Below are 24,450 nucleotides of genomic sequence, written 5' to 3'. Positions count from 1 at the left end.
CTTGGATACAGCAACTAAACACAAACTAAACAAAGACCCTTAGCTCATGGTATCTGGGTCGGCAACAAGATTATAGTAAAATAATCCATATGAACTTTTGGCATCTCCTATCAATCTATTTACCCTCAAGTAGAAGCAGCTCGGGGATGGGACAAGGAAGAGCTGATTATGTCTAAAAAGCAAGAAAGATACCAGTGCAAATTATTTTTAGCTTTCTTTTCCGGGCTCATTAAGAGCACATCCTAATAGAAGTTTAAGGATAGACGCACAGAAATTTACAGCACAGAAGAAGGCCATTCAGTCTATCGTGTCCACGCAGGTCAACAAAGATCTGACTACACTAATCCCATTTCCCAGTGCTGGGCTCATAGCCCTGAAGGCTATGGCAATGCAAGTGAATATCTAAATACTTCTTAAATGTTAAAAGTTTCTGGCTCATCCACCCTTTCAGGCAGTGAGTTCCAGACTCCCACCACCCTCTGGGTGAAAAAATAACTCCCCCACTCTCCTGTTATCCTTCTACCTCTTACCTTAAATCTATGCCCCCTGGTTATTGACCCCTCTACTAATGGAAAAGGTGCTTTACTTTCACCCTATTTATACACCTCATAATCTTACACACCTCTATCGGGTCCCCTCTCAACCTTCGCTGCTGCAAGGAAAACAACCTCAGCCCATCCAATCTTTCCTCATAGCTCAGACCCTCCAGCTCAGGCAGCATCCTGGTAAATCTCTTCTGCACCTTATCCAGTGCAATCACCTCCTTCCTATAATGTCATGACCAGAACTGCATGTAGTACTCTAGTTGTGGCCTAACCAGTGTTTTATACAGTTCCAGCATAACCTCCCTGCTCTTGTATTCTATGCCTCAGCTAATAAAGGCAAGTATCCTATATGCCTTCTTAACCACCTTATCTACCTGCCTTGCTACCTTCAGGGATCTGTAGATATGCACACCAAGGTCCCTTTGATCTTCAGTATTTTCCAGGTTCCTACCAATCATAGTATAATCCCTTTGCTTGTTAGCTCTCCCCAAGTGCATTACCTCACAATTTTCTGGGTTGAATTTCATTTGCCATTGCTCTGCCCACCTGACCAGTCCATTGATATCCTCCTGCAATTTACAACTATCCTCCTCACTATTTACCATCCGACCAATTTTCATGTCATCCGCGAACTTGATCATACCCCCTACATTTAAGTCCAAATCATTTATGTACATCACAAACAGCAAGGGCCCCAGCAGCGAGCCCTGCGGAACCCCACTAGAAACAGACTTCCAGTCACAGAAACATCCCTCTAGCATCACCCTCTGCTCCCTGCCTCTCAGCCAATTTTGGATCCAATCTACCATTTTGCCTCAGATCCCATGGGCTTTTACTTTCTTGCCTAGTCTGCCATGAGGGACCTTATCAAAAGCCTTGCTAACATCCATCAAATGCATTAGCCTCATCAACACTCCTGGTTACCTCGTCAAAAAACTCAATTAATTTTGTCAAACATGACCTTCCCTTAACAAATCCATGATGACTATTCCTAATTAATCCATGTCTCTCCAAGCGCAGATATATCCTGTCCTTCAGAATTCATTCTAGTAACTTCCCCATTACCATGTTTAGACTGACTGGCCTGTAATTTCCTGGTCTATCCCTTCCTCCATTTTTTAATAATGGTACAATGTTAGCAGTCCTCCAGTCCTCTGGCACCTCACCTGTGACCAGAGAGGATTTGAAAATTACTGCTATGGCTCCTGATATCTCTTTCCTTGCCTCCATCAACAGCCTGGGATACATCTTATCTGGGCCTGCAGATTTATCCACTTTTAAGGCCACTAAACCCACCGGTACCTCCTCTCTCTCTATGTTAATTTCCTCTAATATTTCACAGAATTCCATCCTAATGTCTATAGCTGCATCGTCCTTTTCCATTGTGAAGACTGATGCAAGCTGTTCATTGAGGGCTGTACCCATGTCTTCCAGGTCCACACACAGATTAACTCTATGGTCCCTAATTGGCCCTAAACTTTCCTTCGTTATTCTCTTGCTCTTTATGTATTAAAAAAAAAACCCTTTGGGTTTTAATTTATTCTACTCACCAATGCTTTCTCATGCACTCTCTTAACTTCCCTAATTTACTTTTTAAGCTCCTCCCTTCACTTTTATACTCCTCTAGGGACTCTGCCGTATTGAGCCCTCAGTATCTGCCATAAGTTTCTCTTTTTTCCTTAATCCTAACCTTTATGTCCCTTGACATCCAGGGTTCTCCAGATGTAGTGCCCCCCCCCCCACCCTTTGTCTTTATGGGAACATATTTGCCTTGTCCTCTCACTATTACCTCTTTGAATGCCTCCCACTGCTCTGACATAGTTTTGTGCCTACTGGGATCATCCGCAACTGATTGCAACAGAATTTGAGGACGAGGGGAGGTTACCTATTTTACATTCCAATGACAAGCGCCTACACACAATTAGGAGTGCAACTTGGGCACCTGACTACCATGGAGGCTGTGATATTAGTTGTTGAAATCTGCGGTTGAGAGGAGGATTTTGCTGTTTGAGAACCAGCGTAGTTCTCCACCCTAGACAGAAGAGCTCCTCAGCCCCTTTGTAGGTGTCCCACTTTAAAATATTCTCTCCACAAATCTTCAGATGGGTTCCACTTGCATTATTTGGAGTCTCAGTCTGTCTGGCACCAAGGGCACACTAGGTTTTTCTGAGGCCGGAGGCACAGGAACCCCCAGAATGGAGAATCGCTGCCCTTAACCCCATCTCTCCTCCGATGACTGTGGCCTTGTTCAGAGTAGGTTGAAGCACTATTTCCAACAGTGGCCAATCGGAACTCTCAAATTAGGTCGGCACATGCATTCAGGCTTAATATACAGCTTTTGTGGCAGAGCTACAGCAAGAAATGTGCCAAAAAGTTTTGAATTTATGGCTCCTGTCATACAGGTTACAGTCTTCATCAGGAAATGTGTGCTGAACCTATAACTTTTCAAGACTACTTTGAAATTCCATTAGTTTTCTTCCACAGATTGTGAAAAATTTGGAAGCCCCAGTTAGATTATTTTTTTTTAAATGGCTAAATGTTATCAGCTGCAATTGCCCTTTAACATCATTGACATTTACATTGTTCAGAGGTAAAATTCAGTTGCACCGAACTGTCAGATGAATGAATTTTTCAAGCCCTTTGTGTATAAGTTAAGTTGATGGCGATGTGCATCTGGAAGAAGGCTGATCAAGGTTCCCCAGACGTGCATGTTAACACTTTTCAAGCCCATTATACACTGCTCCATCCTGTGTTCTTGAGCAGTAAACAATGGTGCCCAGGGAAGAAATGAAGGAATAACTCAAAGCAACACAAAAACACCGAGACCAGTTAGTTGGACAATGTTGATGTTACATTGATTTGTGACTGCAATCTGCTTTCTTCAAATCGTGATTCTTTAACAAGATGATAGGTGTTATTTACAACTCATTTTTAGGTATGGTCATTAAGCAATTTCCATAAGCGTCCCACAAATTCTAAAAATAAGACTGATTTACTGACTACTTTATTTTGCTCAAGGAGGCTGATAAATGCATTGGCGTTTCTATAAGTTCTTCTTGCCCAACGTTCAAATTAGTGAAATTAATGGCACAAAAATTAAATATGGAGGACAAGAACAGCTAGTACCTAAACTGATGTCTTGAATCAAATACCTCAAAAATAAATTAAAATGACAAATTTCAGTCAGGCATTATCTATAAATAAACGCTGGGCTTTCAGCAGAAACTTAATAATTGACTCTTTGAGTTCATTTTAAGCAAAGATAGATCTTTGGTACCACATTCAATAAAATAATTTTATTTGAAAATGCGGGATGATATTTTTGAAGAGCTCTGTCATTACTTTCCAGAATCATAACTTATAAAGAATCATTTCCAATTAATGTGAATTCAGTAGAATTGACTGTAGATATGACAAATCAGCATCTAAAGTAGCTTCTTTGTAAAGAGAAAAACTATTCTAGGAGTTTTTTTTTAGTATGTTGCTACAGAATTTAGTCATAGCATCTTATTTTATTTTTGCTGATTTGCCATAAGCACTAGGGCATTGCATAGAATCTGAATTCAATGAGATTTATATTTTACAAATAGTTATATCCTTATTGACAGTCCATTCAGTATCACTATCGTCCATAAGTAAAGAAATTACTGGCATCATCTCCTTACAGTTAAAACAGAAATTTCTAATCTGAAATAAACCAATTTGGTAATAGTATTAAACAAATTAAGTACATTAAGATGCAATCACTGAATTGTAATAATGGCCCTTTTCTGGTTGCAACTATAGCAAAACTGTCAGCACTCATTATCATTACTTTTTGAAGCTGACAACAATTTCTGGCATGCACACATGCATAATTAAATGTAGAAATCCAAAAGTTAATGTCAGTGATTGTCCATTCCTCCATAGAATGTATTGTTGAAGTCCTCACAGATGGAAACAATCTAGAAATCATTTAATTGGCGAGAATTTCTACTTTTTCCATTATTATTCTTGCTGAAAAGTCTTTGGAAAAGCTGTGCCTTGTTGAATGAACTGAACTGTTTTAATGGTGTACAAAGTCACAATTACTGCTAATCAACTCTCTGGTCCTGAAAAGCTGATTTTATATTTGTGGAATTCCAAATTTCTCTATTATGGTAAAAAATAGTCTATAGATTTTTATATATAATAAATATATTTTTTAAAGCTCATTTATGATATTTCAGCTACTTTAATCCTGTGTGTATTTCCCAATTTTTATTGTACCTTCTGTAAAATTATAAAAAGTGAATGATCAAACCAGGAAATAACAAGCAGGCTTTTTGTCTGCGAGAATTTTTCAATGTCATTGGCTGCTTAACCTGTGATAAAAGCAAAAAACTGCGGTTGTTGGAAATCTAAAACAAAAACAGAAACAGAAATACCTGGAAAAACTCAGCGGATCTGGCAGCATCGGCAGAGAAGAGCACAGTTGACGTTTCGAGGCCTCATGACCCTTCAACAGTTGATGGGTCATGAGGACTCGAAATCTCAACTGTGCTCTTCTCCGCCAATGCTGCCAGACCTGCTGAGTTTTTCCAGGTATTTCTGTTTCTGTTTTTGTTTTGCTGAACCTGTTTGATGGCATCATTTTTGCTGAATGTCAGAGATCCTCTATAGCTGGCGCATGACTGAAATTAACATCAGCAAAGGCAAAAACATACCAAAGGGCTCACCAAATCTTTGTGGGCAGCTTTCTTTGAGGACAGCAGGGAATGAGTTAGTCACTTCACCACTGACTGCAAAATCCAGATGAGCAATATTATGACCAAATCGATGTCTTTGAACTTATTAAGGGGTTTAGTAGGCTAAGTGTAGAGATGATGGCTGGGACTTTCTGGCCCTATTGTGGCAGGATCTGCTGTGGGAGATTTGGTGGCCCAGCCAAAAGTCCATTGACTTTCAGTGAGACTAGACGATCCGAGCAGTGGGCCGGGCCAGAAAGTCCAGTGGATGATTTCTCCTGTGGGGAATCCAAAACTAGGGGTCGTAAATATAAGATGGACACCAATAAATGCCGTAAAGAACTCAGGATAAACTAATTTACTTAGAGAGTGGTTAGAATATGGATCTTGCTATCACAGGAGTAGTTGATTAGGATAGCGTAAATGCATTTAAGGGGAAGCTAGATAAGTACATGAGGGAGAAAGGAATTGAAGGGGTTGCTGATTGTGTAAAATGCAGTAGGGTGGGAGGAAGCTTGCCTGGAGCATAGACGCTGGCATAGACCAGTTGGATCAAATGTCCTGCTTCTGCATTGTAAATTCTATGCAACATGTTACTCTATGTAATCATTTAAGCCACAATACAGGTATAGCTTCAAAAGTGGCACAGTGGAAGTGATTTTTATCTTCTATCCCAAAAGGTTGGTAGAGTAGGTGCTCAGCCTGGCCGAAGCTCATCTGAACATTTTCAAGTGCAGAGCTCATCATCTTAATTCAGCAGGTTGCTGAGGGCTCAGTGAGTACCAACAGGCAGCTTACCACACTGGTGGCTTTCTGGTTTAGTGTAGCCAAAGAACAGCAGTAAAAGGAGTAGTAAGCTACATTGGAGTGAGGGGCCAAGGCGGCCTTAATTTTCCACTTCCCGTTGCCTATTTTTCTGGAGATGAATTTGGGCTGCAGTGAAAATCACCCCCAAAATCAATAAAAACAACTTGTATTTATATATCCTGCTCATATCCAGGCAGACTAAATAAAGGTTGCTCAGTGTTTCATTCCATTGTCTATTTTAATTGGGATCTGTTTGAAGTCCATTATATCTATTGATTGTAAATGCTTGTAATAGAGTACTCAGTACTCGTAATCAAATTTCAAACAATCACTCCATGCAATAAACAATGTTTTCTAATTCTATTTATGTCTTGCTTTCATGCATTTTTTTCTTCACTGACATGAAATTGTGGTTTTACATTGCATGGCTATCCAGTTTATTTAGTCGCACTGGGTAATGTCGCTAATGCACTCTCAGTGGCTTTGATGGTGCCAAATGTAATCCGATTGAAGTTTTCTAAGAGAATTGCAGTAAATGGCAACAATAGGCCAGAATTTTCTGTCAAAATAACGGTGAAGCTAATGGCGCTTGTCATTATTTATGCACAAATGGTATAGTGAAGTGGGTGGGGGCTCTTTATCAGGCTCCTTGCAGCCCACGGGGGAACCCTCCTTGCCCCTCCCCACCAGCACCAAAGGAGGGCCGCCCTACTGAAAGACACAACCCTGCCCTCACAAACACTTCCAATCCTCTTGCTAGGGCCTTTCTGATTGGCCCAGCAAGCCCAATCCAACCTACTTTCATTCCAGGACCTCATCTATGTGGCTGGTCCTGCCTGCCTGCAGTTCCGGTAGGGGCCACCACTGCAGATGGCACAGTTGGGATTGGAGAGCTTCCGGCCACCTGGCTGGGCCATCCCCTTAAAAGCAAGGTAGCCCTAGCTGCCGGAAGTTAATGAACGTAACATGCAGCCAGGGTTTCCATGACCGGCCGAGGCAGGTTTGCCCCAGATTTTCTGGCTGGTGGACAGGGCCGCTGCTACCCCATAAAATCCTGGCTAACCTGTCCAAATCTTTTTGCAGCCTCTCAGCCTCCTCCTCACAGCTGTTGCCCTGTTCAATCAGGTCCAAGTTTCCCTTGCTGCAATATCAGCATCTATTTCCAGTGATTTGCCATTCAAAACAGTTAAAAATCTAAATGCGCATAGGCGATTCTAGCTAACAGCAGACCCCATTAGATGCCCTTTCACAGCAAATAATGGCCCAATATCGATTAGGCTGTTGACAAATATATTTGTATTTAAAATCTACACCTCTGATCATACAAGTGATTTTTGGCAAAGCACTGATTTGTTTTTTGTTTTAAATTGTCTGCGTGTCACCAGCTTTGAGCTTGGCGTCAGTCAAAATTCCAGTATGTATGCATCAGACTTTAGAATTAATTTTCTCAGTTTTCATTTGTCCATAGAAGAGGAATTCCCAACTGTGATACGTCTGCCAGGCTTTGATTTTTAGAGGCATTAGCTATCCTATTGGATTGAAAGACCCGCTATGATTCTATTTTATTTGAGTTTGTTAATGTTTTACATTTTAATACGAAAGGATTCAGATCTTGTATAGTTCCTATTAAATAATTTGGGTACACTAAAGATTTAGTAACAATGTATTCTATTTATTACATTTTTTTGGAAATGCTTCTAACATCTCTTTTTATTTCCTCACCACAAAGTTACGCCTAACTAAGGTGTCTAAGAATTTGAAGTAACTCCCATAATCATAGAGGCTGTAATATATGGTGCAGAAGAAAACAAAAACAGATTGAAAGGGGATGTAATTAGTTTGGAAACCATGATGTTTTCTTGAATCAGCTCTTTTCAACAACATCACTCAGTACCCCAGCAGTTATTATCTTGCCTATCCAAAAATTTTGTTAAAATGTGACATATCTAATGATGTAATCTTTATTGATTTAGGACCAGGATTGCCGTAGGAATGCCAGTGAAAGAGACTAAATAACTTACTGAATCAGAGATAAAACTAACCTCCTTATTAATGGAGTAGTCATTTGATTAACACAAGTTGTGTGTTTGTATTATGTTGTAGATCAAGTATTCGGCTGCCATTTGGCTACTCTGTGCAGGCGCGAAGGAACCACAGTTCCAAGATTTGTGACGCTTTGCATCGAAGCTGTGGAAAAAAGAGGTAGGTGGCAGTTTAGTAATACTCCTTTTGCATCTTTCAGTAGAATTACTGACAACGCCATTAGATATCATATAAACCTTACCTAAGTGTAAAGTGTTCCTGAGATGACTCAACGGTTGACAGGAATACAATTACAAAGTTACATTTAGTTGCTTCGCAATTTACTCTGGTGTCACTCAAATGCATTTTCATTTTACCAGGACTCAAAATCTTTTTGGAAAAAATGTGAGGGAAGGGTTCTGGCAATGATATGATGACAGTTTATATCAAGTATAAACATTTGTCCACTATAAACACAGAACAGGCACCATCTTAAATGTTTAACAAGTACTTTAGCTCACTAATCCCACTGCACTGCAAGATGCGGTGATGGGAGGGGCACAGGGTGGATGGGGTGGGGATTTATTTTCTGGCGTTGTCCATCTGCTGATCTGCCTGTGAAATCTAACTTGTCAATAGCGATAACTGTAAAATGTTTCATTAGGTTATAACGAAACCCCTTTATTGTCTTGTCCTTAGTTCAGTCTGGCAACTGTACATTATCACAATCAGTTTGTGTCAATGAGGAGCACTGAATGCAATAACTTGGAAATGGTACTCAGAGCTGCCTCTAAGTCAGTCCATGTGGGAGAAATAATAGGTTGTTTAACCAGCATGTATGCTAGCAGTTTTCTAAGGTGAATCACACAGATTTACACTGTCCTATATATACAGCAAGAGTAGGATGTGGGAGATTTACTCTCAATTTAAGTAAATAACTACTAAATGTTCAAAGTAAACATCAGAAATTAGACTTTTCCATGAATCACCATGCAGAGAAAACTGTGCTGAGTGTATATTCATGGAAATATCAGTAGCTTTAGTATTATCTGCTTGGTCTATAAAATATTACAGTCCGTGGGTAGTTTATAAGATTCCACTAAAATGTACGTAAAGGTGGTGTAATAAAGTAATCTTACATTTGAGAGGTAACACTAAATGAGTATCTTATATTTATTGAGGTCTTAAAAGATAAAGAGGCAGAAATTCTTCAAGCCCATTTTCAGGCCTAAAATAGGTGCCACAAACAGAGCACATGTTCCAACCGAGAATAAAGTGCAGGTCCCACCCAGGGGGCCCATGAGTGACCTAAGGCCCAATTAAAACAGTAAAAAACTGCCCACAATTAAGTATTAATTGGCAACAAACTGGTTGTTTCACTTAAGTTGCAAGAATATCTGTATGAGCAAGGAAAAATCCACACTGATGCAGCATAGGATGCTCGACTCAGGTGTTGTTGGATCAGCACAAATTTCCTCTGCATCTGACCTATGCCATATAGGATGTGAGGGTGTTTGAGGCTGATGCCAAGTGCAAAATAAAAACTCTGCATAATATCATTCACTTCGTCAATGTCAGTTTGGGCTGATTTGGTAGTACTTCCATTTCTTGAGTCAGAAATTTATCGATACGAGCTCTGCTATATGGCCAGGATTTTCCAGCCCCATCGTGGCGGGACCCACATGGGAGACTTGGCAGCCCAGCGAAAAGTCCACTAACCTTCAGTGGGACCGGACAATCCTAGCGGCAGGCAGAGCTGCAAAATCCCGCCCTATGATTTGAATACATATTCAAAGCTAACACAAAGACTGGCTTGATATTCGTCACCAGTCCCCTTCTCACCACTCAGCAGGAATGGTGAGGACATAGGAAAAGGTTGGGGACTGGGTTAAGACAGACGCGTTCCTCAGAGGGGGAAGGAGGCAAATTTAGATGGCAGAGTCGCATTCCGATGACTTCACCGGGAGAAGGATGCAATTTTCACTGTGGGCCTGAATATGGACTGCACAATCTTAGACCCACCAGTGACGGATGGAGGCAGCAAGATTCTTGGCCCCAATAACACTGGTCCTTTTGTGTTGCATTGTGGGAAATGCCATTCCTCATATGAGACATTAAACCAAAATGCTCAGGATACAAAAGATCCTATGGCATTGAAAAATCAAGATTTTTCATGATTTCCAGTATTCATGACCAAAAACAGATTAGCTTGTCATTCATCACAATTGCCATTTTGGGGCCTTAACAGTTGTGTTTGCCAAAAAACAGGAATGATTACACTTTAGTAGTGAATTATTGGCCGTGAAATACTTCTAAATGCTCTAAAAATTTGAAGACTTGTTAGATCTTAGGTTTTTTAATTTTAACAGATGGAAAAGCTGTGAAATGTATAATGTCTTTCTTTATATATGCACACAAAGACACCAGATGGAGGTGAAGTGATAGTAGGTAGATCCTCAAAGTCCTCTACTCCAGAATTAAACCTGAATTAACAGACAACAATATCTTGCATTTGTATGGCAACTTAGCATACAAAACCTCTCAAAGTGCCTCACAAAAGTTAGAGTGGGAAGAAGAATGAAATAGAATAGGTAAATAAGATTAATGGAGTGGACAACAAGCCATCATACAGGAGTTGGGAGAGGTGACTGAAAGCATGGTCAAAAAGATGGATTTTGATAACACTTTTAAAGGTAGAGAAGAGATTGACTTAGCAAAGAATTCCCAAGAGTAGGGCCAAGGCAGCTAAGAGTCTAAACTTGCTTGGGTGATTGATTTTGAAAAGCAGAACTAACAGAGTCTAAATACTTTTTAGAATGAAATATTATTGAACATTGTAGGACTTGTACACCAGGGCTACGCTGTTGGAATGAAGTCATAACCAACAGGAGTTCAGCCTGTAAAATCAAGCCCAGAGGTTAATAAGCTCAGTTCATGACACTCCTAATTTTTGGATGATAGATTTTAATCACCAGAGTCAGGAACACCATGAATCAGGGGTACTGACCTCTGCACTCTTTTCACTAGTCTGTGGTACTGTTCAGTGAACCACTGTGCTGAGGTCATAGCTTCTCATGAATTTACTGTATGTATTATCTAATGTATTTACCAATTTTTGTTAGCAATATCCTCCGTCAGACAGTGAGGTCCTTTGTGACCTAGGGAATGTGTCTCGCATTCAAATAAATAAATATTACTTCAATAAGGACTGGGCCATTTCAATACGTTTATATTTTTTTATTAGCTTTAAGGTCACCATCATCTATGGGATCTTTTCAGAAATGTGACAACTGGGAACTATCTGTATTTCTGGCTTTCAAAAACTCAGTGGGGAATTTATCAAAACACTTTTGGGTCAGAATTCAAAAGGCTCATCTCAGTGTGGGATTACAAATGCTTCATTTTCAGTTCCCTTGCACTGGTTTCATGGAATTATAATGAGGGTGTCACAGGAGTCTTGTATTCCCACCATGATTGAGAAAATTGAAAATGATTCACAAGTTATGAATGCAGTTTCTTGATCCATCTGAAAAATATAGACATTCTTCATCAACAATCCCAGTGACTGAAAACTGCCCGCTGCACCACTAGACTGTAGAAATTATTTTTTTTAACTGTTTTTAACAAGGAAAGGTCTGTTACTTGGACAATAAAATTTTCTGTAGCAGTTTGAAAGTGACCCAATAAACATAAGCATTTTGATGGAATAAGTTTTGAAAGTCAGGACATAAATTATAGTGTCAGTTTAAAGGCCCAAGAAGAACCTTAAATGTACATTGCTTCTGAAATCATAAAGTATGGTATAGGAGTAAAAAATAAATTTTAAAAACGGGTACAATTCTTAAAGGCATGCAGGAGAGAGAGATCTGGGTGTATATGTGCATATATCATTGAAGGTGGCAGGACAGGTGGAGAAAGCAGTTAATAAAGCATATAGCATCCTGGGCTTTATTAATAGGAGCATAGAGTACAAGGTCAAGGAGGTTATGCTGAGTTTATATAAGGCACTATTTAGACCTCCACTGAAGTATCCTGTACAGTCCTGGATTCCACACCATAGGAAGGATGTGAATGCATTGGAAAGAACGCAGAAGAGGTTTACAAGAATTATTTCAGGGATGAGAAACTTGAGTTATGAATACAGGTTGGAGAGCCTGGGACTATTCTCCTTGGAGAGGAGAAAGCTAAGAGGAGATTCGATAGAGGTGTTCAAAATCATGAGGGGACTGGATAGAGTAGATAGGGAGAAATTGTTCCCGCTCATCAAGGGATCGAGAATGAGAAGGCACAGATTTAAAGTGATTTGCAAAAGAAGCAAATGTGATGTGAGAAAAATCTTTTTCACACAGCGAGTGGTTTGAGTCTGGAACATGCTGCCTGGAAGTGCGGTGGAGGCAGGTTCAATCAAGGCATTCAGGAGGGCAATAGGTGATTATTTAAAAGAAACAATGTGCAAAGGTACCGAGAAAAAGGAGGAGAATGGCACTAAATCAGGATTCTCATTTGGAGAGCCATTGCAGACATGATGGGCTGAATGGCCTTCTTCTGCTCCATAATAATTCTGTGATACTGTGGTTCTGAGAAATCATCTGGGTAGCCTTAGAGGAAAAAAAAACTCACGAGGTATTTCTGCCCCTTAGCAATTGAGTTTAATGTTTGATTATTGTTAAGATCCGCCAAAAGTTAAGAAAACATATAACTTTCCTTAAGCTCAGGCTTTAATTTAACATATTCTAGATTCATGGAGAATTCAACAATTTGGAAAAAAGCATACAAGAAATATCTGCAGTGCCTCATACCCATTCTATCATATTTCAAAGAGAAGAAATGCCAATATGAAAATTGCTTTTTTCTATATATTTAAAACATTGCGGAAATATGGCTGGTCCATTTAACTTTTTCTTCAGGCAACTCACATGTTATTTTCTTCTTATTCTTTCACATACTCCAAAAATGAAAACTTTGCACAAGTTGTGCACTCAAGACAAAATGTGATTGCACTTGAATGTTCATGCATATGTTACTTCTAAATCAACTTTTTCAATTATTTACCCAGCCATCTGTGTCATCAGTCTTCACATAAAGTGAAAGGAAATTTCTCACCTGTCTAATTTGGGCAAACAGATGAGGCAAGTGCTACAATGATGTAATGAACCAGTCAGGATAAGTCTCAGAAGAGCTGAACAGCTTTCAAACAACCTTTGGCATTATTAATCCTGGATCCAGAACACTGTTGGCTCACCAAGATCAAACTGATTTGCTTCAGCTTCATCCTTCAAGTCCTAAACTTGTAGCACGGTCTCTCCAGGCCTGGTGCCTATCTACAGTATCTGACACATTGATATTCTCTAATACAGAAAATTAGCTGTTTGTGAGAATCCAGCATGAACCTCACCTCCTAGGTGTGCCTTGAACCCTCTCACTATAGCCACCCTCTCCCTTGCTGCAAGAAAGGGTGATTATTGAACATGAATTTGGCTTTGGCTTAATTTCATAACATAAGAAGTTTTGATTTAAGCCAGTTTGAAAAATTCAGATTTCCCATTTGTACAGATTCCACTGAAAAAAGTAGCATCACACATGATCCCAGTGGATTAAGCACAGCCACCCACACACGCATATACACCTACACTCCAAACCCTGCTGAAATTTGAACCAACAAAGAAGATATTGGGCAAAGTTTTTGACTGATGTTCTCAGCCAAAACGATGGGATCTGTAGCACTGTATCTGTCAAAGGAATGATATCTAATTAAAGGAACCCCAGCATGGATCAGAAAGGCTCAACTTCACATAGGTTCCTGAGCCTGCAGCAAGCACAGGAATAGAGAGCAGTGCTGGGAAAGCTGCCTTCCCAGCTAGCTCACTCCTACCTGGAGCTCTTGCTTCAGGGTCTGAGGCACTGCATTGAAGTGAACTTTCCCAAGGGTGGAAGGAAAAGGTCAGACTCTCCAACTAAGCAGGTGTGCATGGAAGAGGCCAAGGAAGTGAGCAGCAGAGGTATGGTCCCTCCAACCTGGAGACAGTGCATCAAGAGAACCAATGGCCTCAGGAGGCTGGGAAAGGTGAATGGAATAGCTCTTGCAAGTGCCAAATCCCACACTTTGCCTTTCTCAATATTCTCTTGCACTGCACTCCTCAGAACAACACAACTTACAACTCCACTCATTTCTCGTTCTTCAGGAACTTCACATCCACCACAAATGAACATCCAGCTCTCACTCTCATTATCACACCCATGCCTAAAAGTGACCCTCCACAAATGTCCTTTCCTCCTCTCCACTTATGAACACTCATAACTCTGTCTTCTCTCCTTGCAGTAGAAGCAAGCATGGGGGTGTACAGGAGTGGGGACCCTTCAGAGACAGCCACCTTGACGGCCACTGGCAATAGATGCCCACATGGTCCACTGGGAAGAAGGTCTTGTTCCAGGAGACTGCAAATTTCATGCAGTGACCAGCTATGAAAACCTGAGCCCCCTGAGGCACTGGTGCTTGCTCATGTTATGAGAGCTGATCCTCTACCTATGTTGGGGGGTTCCGCATCCTCGGAGCTGGAGCTCAGTGCCCATCCCCTCTACTCTGTAGAGTGGCATGTGAATGAGGAAAAGGCAACTGGCGTTGCTGCTGTTGCTTCTGCTACTCAGCTCAGCCTTCAGCTGACTGAAGAAAAGAGTATTTGAGGACCAGCATCTCAAACTCAAGACTGAGTCATGGTCATGGTTTACCGGGCAGCAGTAATCCCCACGCTCCTAAATGCATCAGAGACTTGGACAAACTATATCAGCCACCTCAAAGCACTGGAGAAGTACCATCAGGGGTACTTAACAAGGTAAGAAAATAATGACATAAGAAATAGGAGCAGGAGTTTGAGATGCTAGTCCTCAAATTCTCTTTTCTTCAGCCAGCTGAAAGCTAAGCTGAGTAGCAGAAGCAACACCACCAGCAGCACCAGCTGCCTTATCCTTATTCACATGCCACTCTACAGAGCAGAGGGGATGGGCTTCTGCCATCTACCATTCAATACGATAATGGCTAATCTTGGGTTTCAAATCCTCCAAAGATCCTCCAAATTCAGCGGCGAGAAAAGTGATCAACGGTAGCATCCTCTCCAAAGCCAATATTCCCAGCATCGAGGTGCTAATCATTCCAAACCAGCTCAGTTGAGTGGGACATGTCATTTGTATGCCTGACACCAGACTCCCAGACAACTGGTCTATTCGAAACTTAATTGTTGCGGGAGACTCCCAGGAGGACAGCGGAAATGCTTTCATGATGTCCTCAAAGCATCTGTGAAGAGATCAAACATTCTCTCCCTGAAATTCTGTGCTCTCTTCTACTGCAAGGAGAGAGAGTTATGAGTGTTCAAAATGGCTTATATGGGGAGGACTAAAGGAGGTAGATTCCTGATAAGCAAGGGGGTGAAAGGTTATCAGGGGTAGGCAGGAATATGAGGTTAAAATCAGATCAGCCATGATCTTATTGAATGGTGGAGCAGGCTTGAGGGACCGAGTGGCCTACTCCTGCTCCTAATTCATAAGTTCACACTTTTGTATGTCCCTGGCTCATGACTGACCAAAATGGAATTGATCTATTTGGGAAGGCACTGTGCACATTGAGAGATTTCATCAGCAGCTTGCAGAGGCGCACAAACCTCCAAACACCTCATCTGTCCAATCCTTCAAACAACGCCTGCCCCACATGTGGCAGAGTCTGCAGATTACACATTAAACTTATCTGCCATCTCAGAACCCATTGAACTGGAGTGGGAGCAAGTCATCCTCAATCCCGAGAGACTGTCTAAGACAGGAGAAAAAGACTCTTCCAGTCCCTTATCAAAGGTGCAAGTAGAGTTGCAAAAGCTGCTCCCAGCTGACAGCCACGAAGTACAGATGAAGATGAGTGAAGTGCAAGACAAGTGCTCAAGAAGTTGGAAATCACCTGCCAAGCACTGGAAGTTCACTCTGAGGAAGAGTGTTGTGAACAACAGCCTCTCACCTGGCCATGGCTGAGTTTCTTCAGTTTCACTGATCAAAGCCTTCCCAGCCTGTCAGTTTCACTAAAGAAGCAGTGCCCATGTGCACACGCCTGGTAAATAAGTGCTCTGGCTGCTAAAACTAGAATTGTTGGTTAAAACAGCAGTTAATGACTGATTTAAATATCTTACTTACTTACTAAACAGCTCCAAGGCAGTTCCCCTCTCACCTGCAAACCCGCCCGGGTGAAACCCAGATGCAGGCAGGATAATGTCAAGATCCTGACCCAACGTTATTTTTAGGGAGCTTAACTTCCCCCCCATGCACCCAAACCCACTTCCCTTTGCCCATTAAGCTCTCCACAATAGTACAGGTGACCAAAACCTTGTTCTCAGATGTTGGAGAGAGAGGCGGAGAGGCACAGAGGTTTAAAGAGCATATTTCAGAGTTTAGGCCCTAGGCACCTAAGGCATGGCAGCCATTAGTGGGGTGATGGAAGATAGGGATGCATGAGAGACCAGAACTGCAGAAATGAAAAGTTCTCAGAGGGTTATATGGTTGAAGAGAGTTACAGAAGTAGGATGAGGAGATGCCATGGAGGGATTTGAACATGAGGGTGAGAATTTTTAAATTGGGCACCTATAGACTCAATCTTAATCTGTACCAGCCAGGGGCAAATTAGAGAGGACACACGTCCAAGATCTGCCAGTGTGTGCCTTATTTCCTACTAATTCAGGAAAGGCTTACCAATGCTAAGCGAACACATTTTGTATTTACATCCCCTCAGTAAGTTTGCGCCCAGCCTAATTGAGCATAAAATTGCGCATGATGACATTGGGCAAGCGTCCTGATGTCATCGTGCACACATGCGATATTTCGGTTGGCAGGCAGATGTGAGGGTCGGCAGCGCACTTGCCGACAATTAAGGGGCCTATTAAGGCCATTAATGTATTAATTAAATGTGATTTTTCACTGCCTCTTGGTTGGCGGGTGGGCAAATTGGCCTGACGGCCTTTGGATTTTTGAGGAAACCTCATCGGACGGGATAAGGTTTCCGTTATTTATTTTAAAAAATGTTTTGACAGAATTTTTGTAATCTATATGTTCATGTGAGGGATTCTGATGTGTGGACATTTTTTTCCTGCATTTCCAAATCTTTTATTCATGGTTTAAAACCCGTCAGCTCCCTGAGGCAGCTCTGGGCCTTCAGGGAGCTTTCACTGCGCATTCCCCTGCGCCCATGCAGACTTCAGTGCTCACTCTCCACCTGCCCCCACCCCGGCAGCGCTGAGCCTTTCACACTGGCTGGCCGTTAACTCGCCAAATAATGTGAAATCGCAGTTGGGAGCCGATCGCAGGTGGCAGGCTGTTTCCCAGCCACTCCCGGGCCTGCCCACTGCACCTGCCCGACAACCCAAAAATCCTGCCCATTGATTTGGTCATGTCTTCAGTTGCTAAGGCCCTAAACTCTGAAATTTGTCCCCTAAACCTCTCTGCCTTTCTGCCTCTTTTTCCCTCCTTTTAAAGGCTCCTTAATCTCTCCCTCTTTGGCCAAACTTTTGATCATCTACCCTAATATCCCCCTATATAGCTCGAAACCGAATAACGGTCCTGAGAAATGCCTTGTGATTTTTATTCCATTGAGGGTGCTACATAAATTCAAGTTATCATTGTTGCTTAGCCATATCCTCTGATTATAGTTTTGTAACAGAACAGTGCCACTTTCAGCACAACAGTTAAATCTGCACTGGTGTAAACTTTTTTGCTCCTGGACTTGCGGCAAGTCACAGTAGATGCTAACCTTAATGCATTAGTCCTAATCTAATACTAAATATCATTAAATCAAAATTAGAGATCACACATATTATTAATTGCCTAAAGAGACTGAAAGGGCTTGTTTATTTTACTTCTACAGCCTTCAGTGAGTCACAAGTTCAGTTAACAAATTTGAATGAAGGTGCTGACTCATCTATTGTCACAATTATGTCACCATAAATAACCCTATACTTTCTGGAACTGATATGATGGACAGTTCCTCCCAGAAAGGTCTGAATTATAGTTGACATTTAATGAACTTCATAATGTTTTACTGAGCGGGTCAGTGAACTAAAATTTATGAGTTCTGCGAACCTCAATTTGCAAAAAGTTCATCCTGTGTACCTCTGACAACAGCTTTTCCTTCTAAACAAAGGCAGCAAGTAAATCAGTTCAGGGATCCTGCATCCTGCTTTCTGTTGCCACACATCACATTTCTGCCGGCTGTATTTTTTTTTCACAGTGAGAGAAATAGGGCACATGGACAATTCCCATGAAAGAATCCAGACAAAACAGCACTAAAGGAAGAGGAAGGGTGCAGGAGATGGTGCAGTTAGGCACCATTTTAACGCCTTGCTGTCCCTTTATCTGTTTGGAAATGCAATTGTGGTTTCCTCTTGGTGTTTTGTTTAATACTAACCTTTGGCTACCTTATTAGTGAAATGTATAGTCAACAAATTAGTCAAACATTAGTGAGAAACCCTGTGACCTGGCTAGGAGCAATGAGCCATACAGTTTTTACAGAATCACAGAATTGTTACAGTGCAGAAAGAGGCCATTTGGCTCACTGTGTCTGCACCAGCTCTCCGAATAAGCAATTCGAACAATGTAATTGCACCTTTTTCATTCCTTAGCTCTGGCCAAATAGATTTTGTCCTTGACCCCTCTGGGACATCTTCTTTCTCCAGCAATGCTCCCCTTAATCAATGTTGCCACCCTTCCCCGTTTCCTTCATTTCCTATCGTTCCCAAATACCTTGTATCCAAGAGTTTCTAACACTCAGTCCTGCTCTTCTTGGAGCCAGGTCTTTATTATAGCCGCAACATCATATTTCTACATGGCAATCTGCACCTGTAATTTACTAATCTTATTAACCACACTCTGTGCATTCACATACATGCACTGTAATCATGATTTGGACTTTATTATTTTCCCTCTTACTTTTACTCTACCAATTAACTTACTATTCCCTATTCTACTGCTATCTATCTCTCCCAGTATATTGTATCCTCTCTGATATTACCTCCTGGTTTCCACACCCCCCCGTTGGTTTAAGCCCTCCCCAATAGCCCTCGCAAAATGCCATACAAAGAACTCAGTCCTTGCTCTATTTAGATGCAACCTGTTCTGATTGTACAGGTCACATCTCCTCCAGAACCGGTCCTAATGTCCCAAGAATCTAAAGGCCTCCCTTCTGCACTATCCTTCCAGTCAGGCATTCATCCGCTTTATCCTCCTATTTTGATGTTCACTCACGTAGTACTGAGAGTAATCCAGAGATTGCTACTTTTAAGGTTCTGCTTGCTAATTTCCTATCTAGCTCCCTAAATTCTGACTGCGGGACCACGTCCCTCTTTCTGCCTATGTCGTTTGTATCAATGTGGTCCACAACTGCTGGCTGTTCACCGTCCCTCCTCAGGGTGCTCTGCAGATACTCAATGACATCCTCAATCTGAGCTCCAGGGAGGCAACACAGTATCCTGGATTCATGTCTGCAATCACAGAAACATCTATCTATTTATTGTTCTTCCAGTCTTCCTTGAATCCCCCTGTACAGCTGAGCCACCTGTGGTGTCATGGGCTTGTCCCTGGCTGCAGTCCCCAGATGAAGCATCACTCTCACCAGTATTCAGAACTGAATACCGATTGGAGAGTGGGATGCACCAAGGGGACAACTATACTACTTGCCTGTTCCTTTCTGACTGCCTGGTGGCCACCGATTATCTCTCTCCCCAGCTGCAGGATGACTGCATCCATAAATGTGCTATTCATGCAATTCTCAACCTCATAGAAGCACTGCAGTGACACCAGTTGCTGCTCAAGTTCCAAAGCCAGGAGCCCAAGCTGCTGTAAGTGACAATTTTTCCTGCACAAATGGTTGTTCAGGACATGGGAAGCATCCTGGAGTTCCCACATAGCACAGAATGTGCACTCTCGAGGTTGGAGCACCTTTGCCATTTCTCTATTTATTAATTAAAACCTTGTTACTGCTATTAAACCTTACTACTGGTAATATACCTTATCAATGCTAATAAAGATTTACCAATACCAATAAACCCTACTGCTATTAATAATCTTCACTAATACTGATAATCCCTACTAATATTTAATACACCTTACTAGTGGTAATAATCCTTACTTAAAAACAGAAGATAAGACTCACCAGCTACTCACTTGTTACTTGTTAATAGTTAATATTTTAACATTTGTTAAACTCCCAGATGTTTAGGTTCAGTCCCTAAGCAACGATACTCACCAGCCAATCAACTTATGGCTTTCCTGTGATGTCACTGTTCACTTTTATTTTCAAACTCAGGGTTCTCCAGGACTTCTCCCTGAAGGTAAGTGATGTGGACCTCACTCCTCAGGCTTTATCCACTCCCTTGTCTGTGTGTTCTCCCGTAGGTCTACTCTCTCTCCACCTCATTCCCCAAAAGCAAGTTTAGTTTTCGACACATTGATGATTTCAACAAAAAATGGTTAGAGCTATATTGCCTGCTAAATTATTCTATTTCCTCACCCATTTCCTAAATATGCCGCGCCCCTAGTCAAGCTGCTCCAGTACAGCTACAACACTGGCATCTACCTGGCTATGTGGAAAATTGCTCAGGTATGTCCTGTACATAAAAAGCAGGACAAATCCAACCCAGCCAATTACCAACCCATTAGTCTACTCTCGATCATCAGTAAATTAATGGAAGGGTCATCAACAGTGCTATCAGGCAGCACTTGCGTAGCAATAACCTGCTCACTGACACCCAGTTTGAGTTCTGCCAGGGCTACTCAGCTCCTAACATCATTACAGCCTTGGTTCAAATATGGACAAAACAGCTGAACTCCAGAGGTGAGGTGAGAGTAACTGCCCTTGTCATTAAGGCCGCATTTGATCGAGTGTGTCATCGAGAACCCCTAGCAAAACTGGAATCAATGGGAATCAGGGGGTAAATTCTCCATTGGTTGGAGTCATACCTAGCACAAAGGAAGATGGTTGTGGTTGTTGAAGGTCAGTCATCTCAGCTCCAGGACTTCACTGCAGGAGTTCCTCAGAGTAGTGTCCTCGGCCCAACCATCTTCAGCTGCTTCATCAATGAACTTCCTTCCGTCATAAGGTCAGAAGTGGGGATGTTCGTTGATGATTGCACAATGTTCAATACCATTCATAACTCTTCAGATACTGAAACAGCCCATGTCCAAATGCAACAAGACCTGGACAATATCCAGGCTTTGATAAGTGGCAAGTAACATTCGACCACCTCCAACAAGAGAGTATCTAGCCATCACCTTTTCTTGTTCAATGGCATTACCATCACTGAATCCCCCACTATCAACATACTGGGGGTTACCATTGACCAGAAACTGGACTGGACTAGCCATATAAACACAGTGGCTACAAGAGCAGGTCAGAGGCTAGGAATCCTGTGATGAATAACTCACCTCCTGACTTCCCAAAACCTGTCCACAAGGCACAAGTCAGGAGTGTGATGGAACACTCCCAACTTGCCTGGATGAGTGCAGCTCCCACAACACTTAAGAAGCTTGACACTGTCCAGGACAAAGCAGCCGGATTAATTGCACCACATCCACAAACATTCAATCCCTCCACCACTAACGCACAGTAGCAGCAGTGTGAATCATCTACAAGATGCACTGTAGGAATTCACCAAGGCTGCTTAGACAGCACCTTCCAAACCCATGACCACTACTACCTAGAAGGACAAAGGCAGCCTCCAAGTCACTCACCATCCTGACTTGGAAATATATCATCATCCCTTCAATGTCGCTGGGTCAAAATCCTGGAACTCCCTCCCTAACAGCACTCTGGGTGTTCCTACACCACATGGACTGCAGCGGTTCAAGAAGGCAGCTCACCACCATCTTCTCAAGGTGATGGGAAATAAACACTGGCCCAGCCAGCAAAGCCCATATTCCCATGAATGAATTTTTAAAAATACACGCAGATCTCCTGTGTTGTTACCTGAGGTATTCAAGACGTTTTATGAGCACATGGGTGTTCTGCCAAAATGTTTTACCTGGGATCCTGGCTAATCAGCATTGAGGCCAGTCCTGTGATTGGAAAGTGGAAAGTAGGTTCTGATTGGACTTATATGGAATGGCAGGATATGGCAATATTTTAAGGGGGTGCTGTCGGTGTTGTGAGTACCAGAGCCAGGAACACTGGGAACATTAAGGCAAGCTCTGGGATATGGAACCCCTGACAGAGTGATGCTGGAAAATGGAATTAATGGGAAAGATGGTCTTAGAGTAGAGGAGAACAGAAGCTGATTCTGAGAGCATAGAGTTTTGGGAATTCAGCCTAAAGGTTTGTGGGCACCAAGAAGGGGTGTTAACTGTTGCAAGCCTCTTAGCCCTGAAGCCTGCAACATTCCCTACCAAGTGACAGGAATGCACTAGGGTTAATCTAATAATCTGAACACATAAGTATGGATATATTCAGATCAGGTCACTTAGAGCAAATTTTCTGTGTTCCTCACATGTCTTACACACAGGTTGGGACACAAAGGGGAAATTAAGCCTTCCCAGATATGGCACTTTTCAAAGCCAGTTCCTATTCCTCTTTTTATTGGTTGATCATTCTTCATTGTAAACCAGGCTATTGGAAGGACACTCCCATACCCAATATTTATTCAGCAAATCCCATTGGAAGTGCTCATGTGTTGATGTCAGCTGAGGATTGTCTGGGTTTACCCTTAATACCCCAAAATAGTCAAGTAAATTGCTCAAGGTTCACATATGAACAGAAGATATTGGGCAAGGTACTGCAGGTTGTCTGACACCCATGGGATGATCTCAAGATAGGAGTCAGTGCCTTGAGGAAAGGAGTGGAGGAAACTGCCGTTACTATATTAATATAGTAGCAATATTACTATTAATTGTCAATCTATGCATAATGTCTGTTAGATTTGCTAGGCCTTTCTAAATCTAATTTTAATTAACTATGCATTAATAAATAAAATGACATTTAAAAAAAATTAATTGAATAAGTTAGCTTAGTTTGCTGCTTAAAAATGGATGTTATATGTGAGCAGAAACAATTACTGGTAATTGCACATTTTAACACAGAAAGGCTGGCTCAGCAACATCCTAAATGGTCAATAGCACTCATTTCTACTCTAATTTGCTTTTACTCCAGTAAGAGTACAAATGTTTTAGATTAATTACTGATAAATAATAAATGCAATAAATTTGACTGAACTTTTAACAGAATTGCATCATGACATGGTCACTTTTTGCACTTAGTGTGCTTTACAAGTAGAATGGAGGAACAACCAAGGTGTTCATCTTATTATATCATCTTGTTCACCCTGGCCAGTGAAGTAAAAAGAGTAAGTGCTGTAAATACATGATACAGTTCAACAACATTGGAAAAGAGGAAAGTTTAACATGGATTTACAGCCTTTACCATGCACTGGAAGATAAGCAAACACCTTCAGAATATGGAACAAACTGAACTAACCGGGGAGGGTAGGTGAGGAGGATATCAGGTAAAAGTCAAGTATTTATCAAAGCACATGACCTAACATTTTGTTAGGAGTCAGCCTACAGGAATTTTGGGTTTAATCTGTTGTTCTCAGTTCCCCCACCCCCTCCCCAGGTCCTGGCCCAGATCTTCCAAGGAGTAGCAATCACTGTCAGATCGCCTCTCCACTTCTACTTTCCAGTGCCATGAGTCTGTTCATTATTTCTGGCTAGGACCTCCAATCCTAGCTTCTTCAGAGTGGTTTTCCATTCAACCTCTTCCTCATAACGTTGGACAGTCGGGCAGGGGGACGCAGTGGGGGTGGGAGCAGCTGCCTTGACTGGTGAGTGTTCACTCACACAAGGAAAAGCCCGGACATCTAAACAGCATTTCATGGGCCAGAATTTTACATCTCGTGGGCGGGCACGCGCCCGGCGTGGCCGGCAGCAAAATAGCGCGAGATGACGTGGGGCAAGCATCCCGACGTCATCGCGCACCCACGTGACATCTCACTCAACAGACGAGCGTGACAGTTGGACATGAGCCCACCGACAATTAAGCAGGCAATTAAACCCATTAAGGAAATAATTGAAAGCGATTTTTCGTGACCACTTTTACAGGTGGTGGATGGGCCAGCATGCCAGGCTGCCTTTACATTTTTGCTCAAACCTTGATCCAGGGAGGGATGAAATCGCCGTGGGGAAATAAAATAAAAAGAGACTGATTTTTTGCCAGGTATGCTTTCAGGTGCTTGCTTGTGCTGCATGGACATATTTTGCAGCATTTTTGCTGTTTTGTTTATTCTGTAGCGGTCTACAGCTCCCTGAGGCAGCTGTCTGCCTTCAGGGAGCTCAGTGAAAGTGCTCACCAGCACCCACAGTGA

The 24,450-nt window shown here is 41.9% G+C and overlaps 1 protein-coding gene across 3 annotated transcripts in view; it reads left to right on the top strand.

The window, feature by feature from the left end:
* arhgap15 (Rho GTPase activating protein 15) overlaps positions 1-24,450 on the top strand; it is a 781,647-nt gene that overhangs the window by 500,679 nt on the left and 256,518 nt on the right. For all 3 annotated transcript variants that reach the window (XM_041201317.1, XM_041201315.1, XM_041201316.1), the window contains exon 10: positions 8,162-8,260. In XM_041201317.1, the coding sequence (XP_041057251.1) occupies positions 8,162-8,260 (99 nt within the window). The remainder of the gene's footprint in view (positions 1-8,161; positions 8,261-24,450) is intronic.

Source organism: Carcharodon carcharias, chromosome 12 (assembly GCF_017639515.1).
Source record: "Carcharodon carcharias isolate sCarCar2 chromosome 12, sCarCar2.pri, whole genome shotgun sequence".
NCBI lineage: Eukaryota > Metazoa > Chordata > Chondrichthyes > Lamniformes > Lamnidae > Carcharodon > Carcharodon carcharias.
This window is presented reverse-complemented; position numbering and strand designations above follow the sequence as displayed.